At 43.0% G+C, this 22,214-nt stretch overlaps 1 protein-coding gene across 1 annotated transcript; it reads left to right on the forward strand.

Annotated features, from left to right (window-relative positions):
- Positions 1 to 1,681: 1,681 nt before the first annotated feature.
- On the forward strand, positions 1,682 to 11,478 carry LOC123155947 (protein ENHANCED DOWNY MILDEW 2). Its single transcript, XM_044574098.1, has 16 exons — positions 1,682 to 1,945; positions 3,198 to 3,331; positions 4,072 to 4,162; positions 4,257 to 4,352; positions 4,436 to 4,683; positions 4,791 to 4,889; positions 4,973 to 5,296; positions 6,037 to 6,178; positions 6,247 to 6,348; positions 6,544 to 6,636; positions 8,633 to 8,674; positions 9,233 to 9,343; positions 9,549 to 9,620; positions 9,702 to 9,820; positions 9,905 to 9,968; positions 10,063 to 11,478. The coding sequence occupies exons 2-16, from the start codon at positions 3,249 to 3,251 to the stop codon at positions 11,113 to 11,115; spliced, it is 2,739 nt and encodes a 912-aa protein (XP_044430033.1). The 5' UTR covers positions 1,682 to 1,945; positions 3,198 to 3,248; the 3' UTR covers positions 11,116 to 11,478.
- The last annotated feature ends 10,736 nt before the right edge of the window (positions 11,479 to 22,214 follow it).

Raw genomic sequence — 22,214 nt, forward strand, 5'->3', positions numbered from 1 at the left:
GGTTTAGCCTCTCTGATCTCGTGGTAGATCAACTCTTGTACTACCCATATCATCAATATTAATCAAGCAGAAGTAGTGTTTTACCTCCATCGAGAGGGCCCGAACCTGGGTAAAAATATCGTGTCCCTTGTCTCCTGTTACCATCCGCCTAGACGCATAGTTCGGGACCCCTACCCGTGATCCGCCGGTTTTGACACCGACAGTAGTCCAAATCATGTCGACTCTTTTTTCGGGGAAAAGCAATTAATCGATTAAGTAATAATAGTTTTACAATCATCTAGAATAGTGTTGTAATCTTCGGTGGTACATTAGCCAGCCTGTTGCTGTCACTGCATGTGCAACCTTGTTCTGTGTTCGACTGATCTTCCGAACATGAGCTTGTCGTTCTTTGAGCAGGCCAACGATTTCTCGACTCTCATAGTCTTTTTGTTAACATGAGAACTGACGAATTCATCGATACAATAACTCTATCCACAAAAGGCACAAGTAGAAAGGAACGAGAAAGCAGCCAACAAGGACCAAAAAACAGGTTAAAGGGTAATGTACAGAGGACTCTCCTAGAACAACACTTATTCCCTCCATTATAAAATAGATGAGCCAACTTTATACTAAAGTTAGTACAAAGTTGAGTCATTTATTTTGAAACGGAGGGAGTACATAGTTATAAATGGCAATATCATATGTTAACAATCCCCACTTAAAGTGTCATCGAACGAAATACATGACTTTTGTGATGCAATAAATAAATTAAAGTATTATCGATTTTTTCTAAAACAAAACATACTTAGACGTTCATACACTTATTCCTATAAACGCATGCACGCACACCCTAATCTTATGAGCATATTCGAGAGAATGAGGCGACACATCATCTTGAGATTGATGAAGTTACAATGACACCTTCGTTGTCGAATTTAAGACTTGTACTATAGTGGACTGGGATATCACTGTATTTCTAACCCTCCAACACTTTTCGCATTAAAATATCGTAGAACTCACTAAAGATGAAATCGTAATCTCATGTTGTTCTACATTTGTAGATTAAAAATAGTACTCCACTGAAAGAATTACGGAGTACTGTATGTGCGAGATTCGTGCCTCGGTCCCCGTGCAATTTTGCGTGTGTCACTAGCTAAGAGATATTGCTGTCCGGCCAAACAAGACAAGGAGTACTGCCTGATCGGAAAAGCAGATGAAAGGCTTTCCCCGCAGGCCGGCAGAGTTGGCGCAGTAACTCCGGCGCGGTAACTCTGCGTACCTACCACACCTGCCTCACATCTCATCCGTCCACACGTCGTACGATCAGATCCCCGCCGTCCGGCCCTTTCGCCCAACGGCCTTCTGTGCACGCCGGCGCCCCGTGCACCAGTCGCGTTAAAAAACATTCGATCGTGCATCGGACGCCTCGGATCCCCTGTAGTCCAAAAAGGCTAGGCTTATCTACGGCCAGTATCACGCTGAACCTCCCCCTGACAGGTGGGTCCCGCATAGAGCGCCTTTCCAACTCTTTTACTTTACATCCCTAAAAAAATACTCTTTTACCTTAGAATTGTCCAACCCTTTCACGACAAATGGGCCCAGGTAAGGTGGGGCAGGAGGTTCAGTGTGCGTGACGGAGAGCGGCTAGAGAACGGCTGCAAGGTGGTGGCAGGGAGCGGAGCATAAAATGGACGTGACCAGCGCCACGCCTCGCCTCGCCTCCCCATTTCTCTCTCCCACTCCCCCATTACGTCTCTTGCTCAGACCCTGTGCTGTGCCTGTGTGAGAGAGATTCTCGTCTTCCACTTTCACCCCCCAAATATCGTGCGTGGCTTTATTTTTGCTCATGTTTGTTTTGTGCGGGAGGAAGGGGTTATGCCGGCGGCCGCGGGGATCAAAACCCTAGAGGAGGCGGCCTTCTGATGCGAAGCTAGGGGGCGCAGCCCGGCTGCTTTGAGCCAGTGAGGTAAGCGATCGGTTGGTTGGAAACACCGGGTGGCCGATTCCATCGGCGGGCGTCGCTTCCGGCTAGAAATCTGTGGGGGAATGCCTGCGTTTTGCGGTGATTTTGGTGCATTTTCTGTTGTTATTTTCTGTTACTAATATTTTGTGCTTGCTTTTTTGGGATGTCTTCCCCGGGCGTGGCATTTTGATTTGGTTGGTTGGTCGCATTGCCTATGATTGGGTAGTTCCGTACGCGCATGTGTCTTCGTAATTAAGGGCCGGATTTATTCCTATCGTTTGCTAGCCGTGCTGGTGGGGAGCTTAATCGCCGCGCCCTTCTCGTTTTCCGGCGATTTTATTCCGCTTAAAGGCGCAGGGTTTGCTTGGATTTAGGGGGGTTTTGCGAGGGCGCAGAGTCGCCAGGAAGCTTCCGCGACGCTGCCGCTCGCCGCGACCTACTTGGCCGCTCGCATTCGCCGTGCCGCTCGCCGCTCGCCGTCGACTCCGAGTTCGCTGCCGCCTCCACATCCAGGCACTCAACGACTGGGCGACGAGAAGCAGGCGGCGGCTTCCGGGTGGTGCGTTTGCCCCACGGATATCTCCTACATCTCTCGTCCTCTCAAACGGCATCGATTGCTGTATTTTCGGGGCTTATGGGTTCGTGGTTATTATTTTTGAAATCTCTCTGGTAAGGCTCGGGGTCAAGGAGTTCGAAGGTACTGCGCTGTAACCCCCTCTGCTACTAGTGCTCCGTAACAAACTGAGACTGCTTTTAAATTTAGCGAGGAAACTGGGGAAATTTGCAGATCTTAACCGTCAAGGTGTCTATCCACTTTCCGTGCATAAATACAGGCATTCCTGCATGTGCATGCGTGTGCGCGCCTGCCTCCCTATATTTCATCCTGCGTCTGTTTTGTTGCCAATAGTGCCTAAACCAAGATAAAGTAGTTATGCCTTTTCTTTATGGGGTTTCAGTCTTCGATAAGTTACATGGTCTCCTTAGTTTTCCCAACTTAATGTTATACTGACTCGGTCGAAATTAGGACATCGAAGCCGAAAAGGGAAGTCCAGAAAAATATTAGCTAGCGTTTCTCTTGGTCCCATAGAACTTCGTGCAACTTCAGTAGGAAGGTGATCTGGGGTAGGTATTGGCATGAGTGTCAACGTTAAGTTTGGTAGATTAATATTGCTGTATCTCAAACAATTTGTGTGAGTTGTGAAACATATACAGCTTTACAGTATGATAAACAAATATTTGTGTGGTGCTTAAACAGGTTTTATAGAGGCGTAAAAGTGAAACAAGGACCTTCCAGTTGATACCAGATATGGCTGAGATTGCTGATGAAGATAGTTCCACCGGCATTGATTTGATTTGTGCTTTGTGTGATAATGGTGGTGAAATCGCAAGGTACATGTTTATTTGTTTTCTCTTTTTTGTGCTCTGAATGAAATGTAATGAAATAATCAGTTATAGTTCTTTATTACAGAATTCTCAACCATTTATTTGTTTTGGATTGCTACTAAAACTATTGAATTTGAAACAAAGTAAAACCATTGTTAATCATCAACATGCACTTTCTATAGGCAGAAATGGCTTTATTAGAGAACATAGTCGCTAAGCTTCATAGTTCTAATCATGCAATAATCTATACATCGATGATGTTTAACAAGGAGATATCTTGACCTACAACTTATTGAGAATGCAGCTTGGCTTATAAATTGCCTGCTGTTTTGTATGGAAGCTCTAGGAAAATGGTGGAGTTCTAACCATGCCTGGTTATATGTGTATCACAGTTGGATGTTTTATTCCACTTTGTGCTCACCTGGAGCACTTGATCTTCTTACTACCTTTTGCAAGCTTTGTTCTACATGTCGTTTACTAGCTAGGTTAACTGCTTAAGCGTTATTCTCTGGAGGTTTTCTGTTGAAATCAGTTCTTACCCTTTGTTACATAAAAATAAAATACATGTAGGATGAGTATTTGGTCCTATTAAATCTGTAAGTATCTTTTTTTTAGAACACACGTTTTGGTTCCATTCAATTGTTCTGTTGTATCCCTTACATAATAGAACATGCATTAGCATTTTAGGTTGAACCTTAGTTTCTCATTATGATTAGTGATGTGTGCTTCTTCTAAACTATCTGCAGCTGTGAAGGCAAGTGCCTGCGGTCATTTCATGCAACAAAAGATGCTAGTGAAGACTGCAAAACATTGGGCTATACTAGGAATCAGTTTGATGTATCTATTCTGACCCTCAGTTGGGAGTGAATCATTTTTTTACTGTTCTTTACCTATTCGAGGCATCTTTTGATGAGCTTGTACATATTTACAGGCGATGAAAGTTTTTCTGTGCAAGAATTGTGAACATGAAAGATATCAATGTTTTGCCTGTCACAGGTTGAGTTCAGCGAAAACAGATCCTCCTGAGGTTAAAGCCCTTTTACCTAATATAGTTTTGAGAAATTTCAAGCAGACTAGTTGGCCGCTTACTTGAATTATTATATCTTATAGGTATTTCCTTGTGCTTCAGCAAGTTGTGGGCACTTTTATCATGCTAAATGTGTTGCACAATTGCTCTTCCCTGAAAATGAAGCAAAAGCAACTGAGTACACGACAAGGATAATCAATGGGGCGAAATTTGCATGCCCAGTCCACAAATGTGATGTTTGTAAATATGGTGAAAACAAGGAGGTTAAGGAGCTGCAATTTGCTGTTTGCCGACGGTGCCCAAAGTCATATCATCGAAGATGTCTGCCAAGGCAATGAGAACTTGTTCCCATATTTGTGACTGTAGTTTGCATTCCTTGTTAGTTGGTATTTACTACGCTGCCTTGGATCAAACTAACACGTATGTACCTGTCAATAGGAAAATCGTCTTTGATGACGTAATTGAGAATGGTGTGTGCCTTTTCCAAAGGGCATGGGACGGTCTTCTGCCAAAGAATCGCATCTTAATATATTGCCTGTAAGATTTGTTTCCTTTAGACAATTATTTGTTTTCCTTGCTATGTTGGTGCATCTTTCTGACTATATTCTTTTTTTGGCCAGCAAGCACAATATTGATCCAAAACTTCGAACTCCTCTAAGAGATCATATTAAGTTTCCTGATGATCCTATCACTAAAAAATCATCCAATGTGAATGGATTGAGAAGGGTTAAGATACGACGCCTTGATGACTGCCTCCCTGTCCCATCATCCAGTAGCAAAAGACCCCTCGGTACATCAACTTGTTCTTCCTCCATCAATTCGACAGCGAAAAGGAAGAAAGAACATCTGCCTGGAGGTACTAAACATCCCAGTATGCAAAAATCAGTCATGTCAGTGATCCCCATTAGCACATTCCCTGAGATTGACATAAACACGGCGACGAGGTAAATATATCACTCTTTACTTCTGTGCTCTTTTTTCATCTGTCTATGATCTTCAGATGCACTTGATTACAAATTTAAGTTTACTGGTTAAGTATTTATAAGAGTGTATATAGTTGCCATGCAAAATATTTTCTTAAAATTATTATTTGCATTTTTAGTAACGAATGTACTAGTAAATGTTTATTGGAGTGTGTGAAAAGTCAAAGGAGGGGGTGCCAAAATTCTTGTACATTAGATTTAAGATGATTTGGGTGTTTAAGTTTAGTTGTAAAGTTAGCGGACGACAATAAGAAAAGCTTAAGGGTCACTGGACGCCACCATGTAAATTTACATAAGCAGTTGCAAAACAATTGTTATTTTTGATGAGTTTATCATCTGATGATGACGAGCGAAAGGTTCTTGAAACGCTTAGATTTTTGCAGAACGCCGATCTGATAAGCCAAAAAGTTTCTGTATCTTGTGTCAACAAATATAGAACTGCACAGTATGTGCTGATGTGTGCCAATCAAGATAACAAAAAACCTTTAAAATGCAGGGTCATCATGTTTACTTTGTTCCCAATTGTTTATGTGCCGCCATCATATTGAATATTCTGATTTCTGAGGAATGCTGGCACAGCTACCTTTGCATTACGTTGTGTCCAAGTATTTGTTCAATTTGTGCATTTCAATACTGTTGTATTCCTTGTTGCCATAATCCGCAACGCAAACACCGAGACTAACCTAGTGGTAGTTTCTCAGGATTTATGACTTTGCACAGAAAGCATCATCAAATATAACTATTGAGGATGTACAGAAACAGCTAGTGGTTTCGTCTACTTACACATCATTTATGAAGAATACTGATAAAGTTACATTGGGAAAGGTGGAAAGATCTGTCGAGGTACTCTACTGCACTTTCTTAGAAGCAGTGACATGTATTTGGTTGATGCTGATGTGTATTCTTGGCAGGCTGTTAAGACTGCGGTTCATATGTTAGAAAGTGGTGCGGATATAGAAGAGGCCAAAGATGTATGCTCACCATATGACCTTTTCCAACTTGCAAAATGGAAGGTACATGCAAAATCATTCTTTCGTTTCATCCTTGTGTAGGATTGTAGAATTTGGCTGTTTGTGATAACTGATAATTGGACATTGAGATACTGAAAGTTATCGTAATGATCTATGAGATACATGCTTGTAGTTTTTCCTCTGACATAGTATGCCTACGATCGCAATATACATGATATTATGAGCTATTATGTGCAGAACAAACTGAATATATATCTTGCCCCGTTTCTTCATGGCACGCGCTATACATCTTATGGGCGGCATTTTACAAAACTGGACAAGCTCGAGAAGGTAGGTCTACACATTATTTAAAATATGTCTTGTTTGTTCCTGCTATATAGAGTTTTCTTCTGTTCACTATTTTCTGGTAGCGAGTTGTCATGTTGCGACTGCTGAGTAGTGTTCTGACATGAAAATATCCCGCTTGTTGTGTTGAAATTGGTCATATGATATGTTTGTCCACGTATGCCTGATCCCAAATTGGCATCCATTTTTGTACAAATATAGTTGGTTAATGCTGACATTAATTACCCAGAGTAGAGTTGGCACTTAGAGTCATGGTTGAGAATCTAGTTATGTGCAGATTCAACAAGGTTGTTCCTCAGTAAGTGTTGTGGCATCTTAGGGCCAGTTGTCTATTAAGCTAAGTCTAGAAGTATCCAGGGTGAGGGTGTGTGTGTGTCCTGGTAGAAGAGTCTGTTTGTGGGAAGAGTCTTGTCATCTCCTAGATGAACCCAGCCTAGTCTAGAAGTATCCAGGGAGTGTGTACTAGTAGTCTGTGGGTAGAATCCAGTTGTCTCTTAGATGAATTATCCAGGGTGTGCTGAATTACTGTTCAGTGAACATTCAACCTGAAGGGTCCGTATAAGGGTGTATTCCCCTTGTAAGGAGGCAAGCAAGGAAATATCTAGGTCCTACCTATGCTTCTCTTCTACCCCTCTAATTCTCCTATCTTTCCCCACTACCTTTTACTGTACCACGGCGCCTACACGGCAACGACCCTCGCGTCCAGCAAGTATCCCACCCCACAACCTTGGTAGCCAACGTTGGCTACAACAGGAAGATTTACTTATGATCCCAAAGATCAAAGAACTTGCACATCTTAATATACAGACGACAAATGAATGAGTTAACATGATTTGGTAGTATTCAACCATGTTTTTTTACTGCAAATTACAGTAAGAATATTAAAGAAGATACAAAGTGCATTGAAACTGTGAATTTGCACTTGGTAGCAGCATTTGTTGGGACTTTGTAAGATCGGTCCTTTAGGGGCTGGTTATCTTTATTTGGTAGTCTTTTTATCTCTTATATATTGAGGTAGGTAAGAAGCCTCCCTCTGATTAAAGAGGGGTTTTGCTTTAGGGTTAAACAACAGTGAACTTAATCTGCTCCCTGGAATCTTCTCCTCACCCCTTGTATCATCTAACCGTTTATCTTGTGCTGCTAAGAATCTAGACAAATCTGCTCCCTCGAATCTTCTCCTCTCCCCTTGAATGATCTTAGTATTAAACACTAAGTCTTGCATTGTGCACAAAGGACAAAAAACTTGGGTAGGATATTTCTTATTCAGGAATTTGGCGTAACTAATATTAATGTTTAAAAATCATCTATATCATTTTTTGTTTCTGTTGGCTATAAACAGAATTCAAGGTGAAATCAAGATATATTTATTATTCAAGAATTTGTGTGACTAATGTAATGTTAAAACGCGTTCGAGATGAACTTCTGTTTCTGTTGGTTATAAACAGAATTCTAGGTAAAACAAAGTTTAAAAGTTTGGGGATTAAATTAGCAATCTGCACCTCCTAATTTGATACCTATTGCAGAAAACAGCATGGCTACTATTCCCTTGCACTTAAGAATGGTCAGCAGGTACTTTACGAAGATACCTGTTTCTGAGACGCAATTTTATAATTGCATAGAAATACTACCCCCTGGTGGTTGTGTGGACCTGTTGCCAAATTAGGTAGTGGTAAACTACAATATACTCTTTAGGGCATGTTTTTAATAATAGTATTTCTTCATAAAGTTCTGGTATTTTGTTGAAATTTGACTTTTCCAATAAATACAATTTTTCCAAACAGCACATTATTTGTTTTGTACAGCGGCTACTCTTCAATCTCTGGTTTCATTTTCTTCTCTTTCATTGGGTTGAAAATTGTGCTTGTTATCTTGCTTAGAAGGTTATGGTTAGTTCAAGCTTTGTATATACTCTAGGTCGCTTCCTGTTCCTGACTGCATTCTTCATCTGTCTTGCTGAAGTAACTCTCGTGATTTTGTGCAGATTGTAGATAAGTTACAATGGTATGTTCAAAGTGGTGATACGGTAAATTTCTGTTTTGGTTTTTGTTACTTAAGTCTTGAGTTGTAAACATGCATAAGTGATGCACCTATTATAGCCCACTTCCATCTCATCTCATACATGCATAGAATCTGTTATTTTGATCATTCGGTCATGGATTTTCTTATACTACAGTGTTATCATTCATATATGCTGTCAGTAACAATCTTAGACAGCCAAGTCAGATGGTGATGCGCCGGTAAAAAAAATACCGAGGCAATTGTTTGAATAAAACATTGCATTATGTTTGTCTGCATAAAAAGTTTATCATTGATTTTGTTTTATTAAAGTTTCTACCAGCTGTAATAATGCAATATGATCACCTGCTTGGACTACTTGCCATTCTTGGATTAACTAGAATGTGCTCATAACGTGCATGTTTGGACTATTTTTATTCATGAATTCTAGCTTCTGTTCATTTTTCTGTCTCAACTCTGGAAGTTAGCTCACCACTTATTTTATGGACCCAGATTCAAAATTGACTGCAATATGTCTCAACAGAAGCTGTTTATCATGACCTGTGCATTTTTCTTATTCTTTTAGGTCGTTGACTTCTGCTGTGGTTCAAATGATTTTAGCACATTATTGAAGGAAAAGCTTGAAGCTTCTGAAAAGAATTGCTTCTATAAAAATTATGATCTCATCCAGCCAAAGGTGCTTGCATTTCTCCAATTGTTATACATGGTCCATTTTATCTTTAATAGTTTAGTTAATATTCCATGTACTATGAAATAGTTAATTGCAGATATAGGAGCCTGACCAGGCATCCAATGTCTCTTGCTACTCCCTTAGCAAATTTTTGATTTGTTGAAGTGTTGTAGCACAGTGGACTGATACAGCATTATAAATATTTCTCCAGAATGATTTCAATTTTGAGAGGAGAGACTGGATGACTGTTCAACCAGATGAATTGCCAGCCGGATCCCGATTGGTATAGCTAGTGTTACTTTGCTCATGTCCATTATGGCAAACTTCCAGATTTTATGTATTCAGTATTTGCTGTTATCGTCAGATCATGGGGCTGAATCCCCCTTTTGGGTTTAAAGCTTCACTTGCAAACCAGTTCATCAACAAAGCCCTAACTTTCAAGCCAAAGCTGATAATTCTTATTGTTCCCAAGGAAACAGAAAGGTACTGCTTTTCTCTTTATTCATCCCCATATAGCTTTCTGGTTCTCTTAATCTCCAACAATGTTCCACACTTGACGGTGTGTAGGTTGGATAAAAAATACCCACCTTATGAGCTAATATGGGAGGATTCTAATCAGCTCGCAGGAAAGGTATGTTTGGATAGTGTTCCCCTTGAGAACTCCTATACTTTAACGCTGATGATAGAATTTCGTTCCTGATGGTTTCTTTTGGAAAATTACGCAGTCGTTCTATTTGCCTGGATCGTTTGATGCTGATAATAAGCAGATGGATCAGTGGAATCTATCACCTCCTCCTCTTTCTCTGTGGAGCCGTAGTGATTTTGCTCAGAAACATAATGAGATTGCTAAATCAAAGGGGCACCTCTGCAGCAGAAGACCGAGCTATAATGATTCACAAAGGGACATCGCAGGCAATGCATATATGAGCACCAGCGATTTGGAAATGGGCAGTGAGGGTGAGGCGTGCATCCCTGACGAAGAAATGCAAGGAGAGCGACAAGCAGAAGCCTCCGTTATAGACCAGTTGTTGGCTGACACATACCATGATACCACTAGTTCTCCAGGTGACTACTGGACTGATACCAACGGCCGATCAGGGCAACCTCGCAACTATGATACTCCAGGTGGAAATGACCCTCCAACCCATGAGTATTTTGCAGTCAGGGCAGCTGAATCTGACATGAGCATTTCGTTGTCCGGCAGAAGTGCTTCTCGGAATCAAAACCAAACTGTGTCAACCTCTGATCATGAGCCTAACAACGATCATATTGCAAGCGTATCTGCCAAGCAACCAACCGATCCTGCTGATTGTGACGAGGTAACATCAGCTGATGCCCAGCATGGGCTGGGAGACCCACCGTCTGCACCAGAAAATGCAGCTGGAGTTCAATACCGAATCCTGGAAGACTCCCCACCTGAGGAAGGACAGCTGGGAGACCCACCGTCTGCACCAGAAAATGCAGCTGGAGTTCAATACCGAATCCTGGAAGACTCCCCACCTGAGGAAGGACAGCTGACACCTGAGGAAGCACAGCCGAATGATTTGTCGTCTACAGATGGAAATGCAGCTGGTGTGCCGATGCTGGAGGAGTCGCCACTTGAAACAGATGCTCCAGTGGGTGCAGCGAATCTGCCACTAGCGCATACCTTCCCGGGGCTGCAGTTTGCAAGCGCTCCCACGTGGCCTGGATGCTACGCTGCTCGTGAAGTTCTGTCGCGAGGCATGGGCTACCCGACCTTCCATCAGGAAGCCTCCTACAACTTGCTTGAGAAGTAACATTAACCAAGCAAGCAAAGTTGGTGCCATCTTTTGTTAGCAATGACTGGTTGACTGTCTTGCTTTAACCTGGCCAGGACGTCGAGAAAGAAAGGAAAACCAGCGCCTCTTGTCATATGTGTAAGTGGAAGAAGACACCAAGTAGCTGCTGATGTGCCTCGGCTTATCTTACAGGTGTGAGCTTGTTTATCTTCTACGGCCAGCTTTAAAGTGTTGGGTTGTGTGTGCACCTGCACTAATTTTGAACTGAAACTGTATCAAGAGTCATTGTGATGATGCTTGTTCAAATCATGTTTGTTTGGCATTGTGGCTGCTTTTTGCTAAGCCCAAAATTTTGCCCTGAGAGCATATCCTTTCGTTGAATTTAGCTGTCATTGCTTCTGGTCTGTTGCTTTCGTATTTGTTACCGTGATTTCTTGTTCCAAGTCTCAGTTTGCTAAGGTGGCCATCCCTCATATTCAGAATTTTTGCTTCTTATTGCACGATGCAGCAATCATCTGACGACTGCTTGCCTCTAATATATCATCAAGATTTGCCCGTAAGAGTAGCTTCCTGTCTCTGCTATATGTCTTGGAACGGTGAGCCAGCGGCGACAACGCCGCGTTGGATGCTACCATAGGTGTAGAGCAGGAGCGTCGGAAGTGCAGAAGCTGTCAATGGATGGGCAGTGCCACTCACTAGTGGCAACGGGTATGGGTGGAAGAGCCCGGCCGATGTCGTGGGATTCGGTCACGGAACGTCTGACCGGCGACTCCCGACCTGGAGACGCACACGTGCAGCGCCCTTGAAAGGGAGTATTATTATCCCAGGCAATTTGGAGTGTGTTAGAGCAACTCCAACGTGCCGATCCATTTTGTCCGTGCGTGTCCGTTTGGGTCGCTTCGTCCGTGCGCGTTGGTTTGTGTCGCCGCGGACAAAAAAGTTGGTCCAACATGCTGACCCAACCGGATGCACACTCACTTTTCGTCTGCTGGTGATTCATTCCTGGCCCAAATTTGGGCCTCATTTAACATGAAGCGGATGCGCGCGAAGCGCGCATAACTCCTCCCTGGCCCGCTAGTCGGTGGCACATTGGCCGTTCTCTTTCATCCCATTGACAACAAGCCCTCGCCCGTTCCCACCCTGTTGCTGCCCAGTTCCGGTGCCAGCAGTCCGCGCCCACACACCTCCCTAGCACACCGCCACCTCCGACATTGCCGCCACCATCGCCTCGCCGCCGGGCCACCGCAGCTCCTCCCATCCCACACCCCGTCGCCGCCACGAGCACAAGGTTACCCCCCGCGCCCCCGACCAGCTCCTTCGTCTGACGATGCCACGCTCGCCTAACGCTGCCAGACCAGCTACCTGGTCCAGGGAGGCGCGCGTCTCTTCGCCGACACCTGCAAACTGTTCAACAGTTTGCTACCAAGGTACAAATGGACTCTGCCGACGAGTTCTTTTTCCACAATTTCCTCTGCGACTCCGATGATTCCTCATCCGACGATGAGGAGATGGTGGCTATAGTGTTGGTCGTCCATGACCACCTTAGTAGGCAGCGGCCGTTGTTCCGGGGCTCGATCCCGGGGCACACTCCGGCTTTGAATCACAACCGAGAGAGCGGTCATTTCCTTCTTTGGAAGCACTACTTTGAGACGCCCAACCCGCTCTTCAAACATCACCAATTCCGACGCCGTTTCCGCATGGCTAGGCATGTTTTCAACCATATTCGGGATGGAGTGGTTGGATACGACAAGTATTTCGAGTGCAAGGATGATGCCCTTGGAAAGATTGGCTTCTCCTCTTATCAGAAATGCACTGTAGCTATCTAGATGCTTGCATACGGAGTGCCTGAAGATCTCATTGATGAGTACGTCCATATGAGCGAATCACCGTGCCTAGACTCCACGTACAAGTTCTACAAGGCTATGATTGCAGTGTTTGGCCCTGAGTACTTGAGAGAGCCAACTGCTAAAGATACAACCCATTTGTTGGCGATGAATGCCAGCAGGAGCTTCCGAGGGATGCTTGGCAGCATAGACTACATGCACTGGGAGTGGAAGAACTGCCCTTCTGCTTAGCAAGGGTAGTATAGAGGCCATGTCATGGCTTGCACTGTCATACTTGAGGTCTGTTGGGGAACGTAGTAATTTCAAAAAATTTCCTACGCACACGCAAGATCATGGTGATGCATAGCAACGAGAGGGGAGAGTGTTGTCCACGTACCCTTGTAGACCGTAAGCGGAAGCGTTAGCACAACACGGTTGATGTAGTCGTACGTCTTCACGATCCGACCGATCAAGTACCGAACATACGGCACCTCCGAGTTCAACACACGTTCAGCCCGATGACGTCCCTCGAACTCCGATCCAGCCGAGTGTTGAGGGAGAGTTTCGTCAGCACGACGGCGTGGTGACGATGATGATGTTCTACCGACGCTAGGCTTCGCCTAAGCACCGCTATAGTATTATTGAGGTGGACTATGGTGGAGGGGGGCACCGCACACGGCTAAGAGATCAATGATCAATTGTTGTGTCTCTAGGGTGCCCCCTACCCCCGTATATAAAGGAGCAAGGGGGGGGGGTGCGGCCGGCCAAGGGGAGAGGCGCGCCGGGAGGAGTCCTACTCCCACCGGGAGTAGGACTTCCCCGCTTTCCTAGTTGGATTAGGACTTGGGAGGGGGGAAAGAGGAGGGAGAGAGGAAGGAAGGAGGGGGACGCCGCCCCCTCTCCTTGTCCTATTCGGACTAGGGGGGAGGGGCGCGCGGCCCAGCCTTGGCCGCCTCTCCTCTTCTCCGTAAAGGCCCACTAAGGCCCATTAACCTCCCGGGGGGTTCCGGTAACCTCCCGGTACTCCGGTAAAATGCCGATTTCACCCGGAACACTTCCGATATCCAAACATAGGCTTCCAATATATCAATCTTCATGTCTCGACCATTTCGAGACTCCTCGTCATGTTCGTGATCATATCCGGGACTTCGAACAACCTTTGGTACATTAAAACATATAAATTCATAATACAACTATCATCGTAACGTTAAGCGTGCGGACCCTACGGGTTCGAGAACTATGTAGACATGACCGAGACACGTCTCCGGTCAGTAACCAATAACGGAACCTGGATGCTCATATTGGCTCCCACATATTCTACGAAGATCTTTATCGGTCAGACCGCATAACAACATACGTTGTTCCCTTTGTCATTGGTATGTTACTTGCCCGAGATTCGATCGTCGGTATCTCAATACCTATCTCAATCTCGTTACGGGCAAGTCTCTTTACTCGTTCCGTAATACATCATCTCGCAACTAACTCATTAGTCACATTGCTTGCAAGGCTTATAGTGATGTGCATTACCGAGAGGGCCCAGAGATACCTCTCCGACAATCGGAGTGACAAATCCTAATCTTGAAATACGCCAACCCAACATGTACCTTCGGAGACACCTGTAGAGCACCTTTATAATCACCCAGTTACGTTGTGACGTTTGGTAGCACACAAAGTGTTCCTCCGGTAAACAGGAGTTGCATAATCTCATAGTCATATGAACATGTATAAGTCATGAAGAAAGCAACAGCAACATACTAAACGATCGTGTGCTAAGCTAACGGAATGGGTCAAGTCAATCACATCATACTCCCAATGGTGTGATCCCGTTAATCAAATGACAACTCTTTTGTCCATGGCTAGGAAACATAACCATCTTTGATAAACGAGCTAGTCAAGTAGAGGCATACTAGTGACACTTAGTTTGTCTATGTATTCACACATGTATCATGTTTCCGGTTAATACAATTCTAGCATGAATAAAAAACATTTATCATGTAATAAGGAAATAAATAATAACTTTATTATTGCCTCTAGGGCATATTTCCTTCAGTCTCCCACTTGCACTAGAGTCAATAATCTAGTTCACATCACCATGTGATTTAACACCAATATTCACATCTGTATGTGATTAATACCCATAGTTCACATCGTCATGTGATCAACACCAAGGGTTTACTAGAGTTAATAATCTAGTTCACATTGTTGTGTGATTAACACCCAAAGAGTACTAAGGTATGATCATATTTTGCTCGTGAGAGAAGTTTAGTCAACGGGTCTGTCAAAAACAGAGCCGTATGTATTTTGCAAATATTCTATGTCTTCTATGGTTTGCACGGAGTTACTTTAGCTAATTGCTCCCACTTTCAATATGTATCCAGATTTAGACTTAGAGTCATTTGGATCAGTGTAAAAGTTTGCACTGATGTAACTTTTACGACGAACTCTTTTATCACCTCCATAATCGAGAAACATCTCCTTAGTCCTCACTAAGGATATTCTTGACCACTGTCCAGTGATCTACTATTAGATCAAAATTGTATTCCTTTGCAAAACTCAGAGCAAGGTATACAATAGGTCTGGTACACAACATATCATACTTTATAGAACCTATGACTGAGGCATAGGGGATGACTTTTCATTCTCTTTCTATTTTCTGCCATGGTCGCATTTTGAGTCTTACTCAACTTCATACCTTTGCATCACAGGCAAGAACTCTTTCTTTGACTGTTCCATTTTGAACTACTTCAAAATCTTGTCAAGGTATGTACTAATTGAAAATCTTATCAAGCGTCTTGATCTATCTCAATAGATCTTGATGCTCAATGTGTAAGCAGCTTCACCGAGGTCTTTCTTTGAAAAATTCCTTTCAAACACTCCTTTATGCTTTCCAGAAAATTCTACATCATTTCCGATCAACAATATGTCATTCACATATACTTATCAGAAAGGTTGTAGTGCTCCCACTCACTTTCTTGTAAATACAAGCCTTTCCAAAAGCCTATATAAAACCATGTGTTTTGATCAACTCATCAAAGAGTATATTCCAACTCCGAGATGCTTGCACCAATCCATTGATGGATCGCTGGAGCTTGCACATTTTGTTAGCATCCTTTGGATCGACAAAACCTTCTGGTTGCATCATATACAACTCTTCTTCCAGAAATCCATTCAGGAATGCAGTTTTGACATCCATTTGCCAAATTTCATAATCATAAAATGCGGCAATTGCTAACATGATTCGAACAGACTTAAGCATCGCTACGGGTGAGAAAGTCTCATCGTAGTCAACCCCTTGAACTTGTCAAAAACCTTTCGCAACAAGTCGAGCTTTGTAGATAGTAACACTACTATCAGCGTCTGTCTTCCTCTTGAAGATCCATTTTATTTAACTTGGCTTGCTGATCATCGAGCAAGTCAACCAAAGTCCATACTTTGTTATCATACATGGATCCCATCTCAGATTTTATGGCCTCAAGCCATTTTGCGGAATCTGGGCTCATCATCGCTTCCTCATAGTTCGTAGGTTCATCATGGTCTAGTAACATGAATTCCAGAACAGGATTATCGTACCACTCTGGTGCGGATCTTACTCTGGAAGACCTACGAGGTTTGGTAGCAACTTGATCTGAAGTTTCATGATCATCATCATTAATTTCCTCACTTAATCGGTGTAGGAATCACTGGAACTGATTTCTGTGATGAACTACTTTCCAATAAGGGAGAAGGTACAATTACCTCATCAAGTTCTACTTTCCTCCCACTCACTTCTTTCGAGAGAAACTCCGAATCCATCTTAGCAACGAATATCTTGCTTTCGAATCTATGATAGAAGGTGTACCCAATAATTTCCTTTGGGTATTCTATGAAGACGCACTTCTCCGATTTGGGTTCGAGCTTATCAGGTTGAAACTTTGTCATATAAGCATCGCAGCCCCAAACTTTAAGAAACGACAACTTTGGTTTCTTGCCAAACCACAGTTCATAAGGCGTCGTCTCAACGGATTTCGATGGTGCCCTATTTATAGTGAATGCAACTGTCTCTAATGCATAACCTCAAAATGATGGTGGTAAACCGATAAGAGACATCATAGATCGCACAATATCCAATAAAGTATGGTTACGACGTTCGGACACACCATAACGCTATAGTGTTCGAGGTGGTGTGAACTGTGAAACTATTCCACATTGTTTTATATGAAGGCCAAACACATAACTCAAATATTCTCCTCTACGATCAGATCGTAGAAACTTTATTTTCTTGTTACGATGATTCTCCACTTCACTCTGAAATTCTTTGAACTTTTCAATTGTTTCAGACTTATGCTTCATTAAGTAGATATACTCATATCTGCTCAAATCATCTGTGAAGGTCAGAAAATAACGATACCCGCCACGAGCATCAACACTCATTGGATCACATACATTGGTATGTATTATTTCCAACAAGTCAGTAGCTCATTCCAGTGTTCCGAAGAACGGAGTTTTAGTCATCTTGCCCATAAGGCACGGTTCGCAAGCATCAAATGATTCATAATCAAGTGATTCCAAAAAGTCCATCTTTATGGAGTTTCTTCATGCGCTTTACACCGATATGACCCAAACGGCAGTGCCACAAATAAGTTGCACTACCATTATCAACTTTGCATCTTTTGGCATCAATATTATGAATATGTGTATCACTACGATCGAGATCCAACAAACTATTTTCATTGGGTGTATGACCATCGAAGGTTTTATTCATGTAAACAGAACAACAATTATTCTCTGATTTTAAATGAATAACCATATTGCAACAAACATGATCAAATCATATTCATGCTCAACGCAAACGCCAAATAACATTTATTTAGGTTCTACACTAATCTCGAAAGTATAGGGAGTGCACGATGATGATCATATCAATCTTGGAACCACTTCCAACACACATCGTCAATTCACCCTCAACTAGTTTCTGTTTATTCTATAACTCTTGTTTCGAGTTACTAATCTTAGCAACCGAACAAGTATCAAATACTCAGGGGCTACTATAAACACTAGTAAGGTACACATCAATAACTTGTATATCAAATATACCCTTGTTCACTTTGCCATCCTTCTTATCCACCAAATTTTCAGGGCATTTCTGCTTCGAGTGACCATTTCCTTTGCAGTAGAAGCACTTAGTTTCAGGCTTTGGTCCAACTTTGGGCTTCTTCACGGGAGTGACAACTTGCTTGCCATTCTACTTGAAGTTCCCTTTCTTTTCCTTTGCCCTTTTCTTGAAACTAGTGATGTTGTTTAATCATCAACACTTGATGTTTTTTCTTGATTTCTACCTTCGTTGATTTCAGCATCACGAAGAGCTCGGGAATCATTTTCGTCATCCCTTGCATTATAGTTCATCACGAAGTTCCAGTAACTTGGTGATGGTGACTAAAGAACTCTGCCAATCACTATCTTATCTGGAAGATTAACTCCCACTTGATTCAATCGATTGTAGTACTCAGACAATCTAAGCACTTGCTCATTAGTTGAGCAATTCTCCTCCATATTTTAGGTGAAGTATTTGTGAGAGGTCTCATACCTCTTGACATGGGTATGAGTCTGAAATACCAATTTCATCTCATGGAACATCTCATATGTTCCGTGACGTTTCAAAATGTTTTTTTCGTCCCGGTTCTAAGCCATAAAGCATGGTGCACAAAACTGTCAAGTAGTCATCATATTGAGCTAGCCAAACGTTCATAACATCTGCATCTGCTCCTGCAATAGGTCCGTCACCTAGAGGTACATCAAGAACATAATTCTTCTATGCAGCAATGAGGATAAACCTCAGATCACGGACCAAGTCCGCATCATTGCTACTAACATCTTTCAACTTAGTTTTCTCTAGGAACACATATAAAAACATAGGGAAGCAAAAAACATAGGGAAGCAACAACGCGAGCTATTAATCTACAACATAATTTGCAAAATACTACCAGGACTAAGTTCATGATAAATTAAAGTTCAATTAATCATATTACTTAAGAACTTCCACTTAGATAGACATCCCTCTAGTCATCTAAGCGATCACGTGATCCAAATCAACTAAACCATGTCCGATCATCACGTGAGATGGAGTAGTTTCAATGGTGAACATCACTATGTTGATCATATCTACTATATGATTCACGCTCGACCTTTCGGTCTCCGTGTTCCGAGGCCATATCTGTTATATGCTAGGCTCGTCAAGTTTAACCTGAGTATTCTGCGTGTGCAACTGTTTTGCACCTGTTGTATTTGAACTAGAGCCTATCACACCCGATCATCACGTGGTGTCTCAGCACGAAGAACTTTCACAATGGTGCATACTCAGGGAGAACACTTATACTTTGATAATTTAGTGAGGGATCATCTTATAATGCTACCGTCAATCAAAGCAAGATAAGATGCATAAAAGATAAACATCACATGCAATCAATATAAGTGATATGATATGGCCATCATCATCTTGTGCTTGTGATCTCCATCTTCGAAGAACCGTCATGATCACCATCGTCACCGGCGCGACACCTTGATCTCCATCGTAGCATCGTTGTCGTCTCGCCAATCTTTATGCTTCTACGACTATCGCTACCGCTTAGTGATAAAGTAAAGCATGACAGGGCGATTGCATTGCATACAATAAAGCGACAACCATATGGCTCCTGCCAGTTGCCGATAACTCGGTTACAAAACATGATCATCTCATACAATAAAATTTAGCATCATGTCTTGACCATATCACATCACAACATGCCTTGCAAAAACAAGTTAGACGTTCTCTACTTTGTTTTTGCAAGCCTACGGGCTGAGCAAGAACCGTTCTTACCTACGCATCAAAACCACAATGATAGTTTGTCAAGTTGGTGCTGTTTTAACCTTCGCAAGGACCAGGCGTAGCCACACTTGGTTCAACTAAAGTTGGAGAAACTGACACCTGTCAGCCACCTATGTGCAAAGCATGTCGGTAGAACCAGTCTCGCGTAAGTGTACACGTAATGTTGGTCCGGGCCGCTTCATCCAACAATACCGCCGAACCAAAGTATGACATGCTGGTAAGCAGTATGACTTGTATCGCCCACAACTCACTAGTGTTATACTCGTGCATATGACATCTACGCATAAAACCTGGCTCGGATGCCACTGTTGGGGAACGTAGTAATTTCAAAAAATTTCCTACGCACACACAAGATCATGGTGATGCATAGCAACAAGAGGGGAGAGTGTTGTCCATGTACCATTGTAGACCGTAAGCGTAAGCGTTAGCACAACGCGGTTGATGTAGTCATACGTCTTCATGATCCGACCGATCAAGTACCGAACATACGACACCTCCGAGTTCAGCATATGTTCAGCCTGATGACGTCCCTCGAACTCCGATCCAGCTGAGTGTTGAGGGAGTGTTTGGTCAGCATGATGACGTGGTGACGATGATGATGTTCTACCGATGGAGGGCTTCGCCTAAGCACCGCTACAGTATTATCGAGGTGGACTATGGTGGAAGGGGGCACCGCACACGGCTAAGAGATCAATGATCAATTGTTGTGTCTCTAGGGTGCCCCCTGCCCTCGTATATAAAGGAGCAAGGGGGGTGCGGCCGGCCAAGGGGAGAGGCACGCCGGGAGGAGTCCTACTCCCACCGGGAGTAGGACTCCCCCCTTTCCTAGTTGGATTAGGACTTGGGAGGGGGGAAAGAGGAGGGAGAGTGGAAGGAAGGGGGGGGGGGCGCCACCCTCCTCTCCTTGTCCTATTCGGACTAGGGGGGAGGGGCACGCGGCCCAGCCTTGGCCGCCTCTCCTCTTCTCCGTAAAGGCCCACTAAGGCCCATTAACCTCCCGGGGGGTTCCGGTAACCTCCCGGTACTCCGGTAAAATCCCGATTTCACCCGGAACACTTCCGATATCCAAACATAGGCTTCCAATATATCAATCTTCATGTCTCGACCATTCCGAGACTCCTTGTCATGTCCGTGATCATATCCGGGACTCCGAACAACCTTCGGTACATCAAAACATATAAACTCATAATATAACTATCATCGTAACGTTAAGCGTGCGGACCCCACGGGTTCGAGAACTATGTAGACATGACCGAGGCACATCTCCGGTCAATAACCAATAGCGGAACCTAGATGCTCATATTGGCTCCCACATATTCTACGAAGATCTTTATCTGTCAGACCGCATAACAACATACGTTGTTCCCTTTGTCATCAGTATGTTACTTGCCCGAGATACCGGCAAGTCTCTTTACTCGTTACCGGCAAGTCTCTTTACCTAGCTCAATCTCGTTACCGGCAAGTCTCTTTACTCGTTCTGTAATACATCATCTCGCAACTAACGCATTAGTCACATTGCTTGCAAGGCTTATAGTGATGTGTATTATCGAGAGGGCCCAGAGATACCTCTCCGACAATCGGAGTGACAAATCCTTATCTTGAAATACACCAACCCAACATGTACCTTCGGAGACACCTGTAGAGCACCTTTGTAATCACCCAGTTACATTGTGATGTTTGGTACCACACAAAGTGTTCCTCCGGTAAACGGGAGTTGCATAATCTCATAGTCATAGGAACATTTATAAGTCCTGAAGAAAGCAACAACAACATACTAAACGATCGTGTGCTAAGCTAACGGAATGGGTCAAGTCAATCACATCATTCTCCCAATGATGTGATCTCGTTAATCAAATGACAACTCTTTTGTCCATGGCTAGGAAACATAACCATCTTTGATAAACGAGCTAGTCAAGTAGAGGCATACTAGTGACACTTAGTTTGTCTATGTATTCACACATGTACCATGTTTCTGGTTAATACAATTCTAGCACGAATAATAAACATTTATCATTAAATACGGAAATAAATAATAACTTTATTATTGCCTCTAGGGCATATTTCCTTCAAGGTCATGACCTAAGATCTCTGAATCTAGCACTCCTTCATTCCAATCATAAAACAAGGGAAAAGATCAAGGGAGAAAACCCTTCTAAGAAAACTAGTAACCAAACCCAGACGAACTTGCATTTGTTGAGCGAAAAGAAGAGTTCAATAGGAAGAACATATGAAGAGATTGAGATGTTTGGATCTTGGCTAAATTTATAAGTGAAGAATGCACGTGAAGTATTAAAGGTACATTCGACTATATCTCATTCTATAGAAACCATTTCTCAATCTATAGAAACCATTTGCTTTAGGTAGACGTGATGGTACTTCCACTATTTTGGCATCTTATGGAACCCAATTCGAGATATATAAACTAGATCCTTGTTATTAGAATGATGATCTCT

This window comes from Triticum aestivum, chromosome 7B (assembly GCF_018294505.1).
Source record: "Triticum aestivum cultivar Chinese Spring chromosome 7B, IWGSC CS RefSeq v2.1, whole genome shotgun sequence".
Taxonomy (NCBI): domain Eukaryota; kingdom Viridiplantae; phylum Streptophyta; class Magnoliopsida; order Poales; family Poaceae; genus Triticum; species Triticum aestivum.

Coding starts and splice junctions, on each gene's coding strand:
- LOC123155947 (XM_044574098.1), top strand. CDS start 3,249: ATGGCTGAGATTGCTGATGAAGATAGTTCCACCGGCATTGATTTGATT. Junction 3,332..4,071: donor AATGGTGGTGAAATCGCAAG/GTACATGTTTAT, acceptor AACTATCTGCAG/CTGTGAAGGCAAGTGCCTGC. Junction 6,637..8,632: donor AACTGGACAAGCTCGAGAAG/GTAGGTCTACAC, acceptor GATTTTGTGCAG/ATTGTAGATAAGTTACAATG.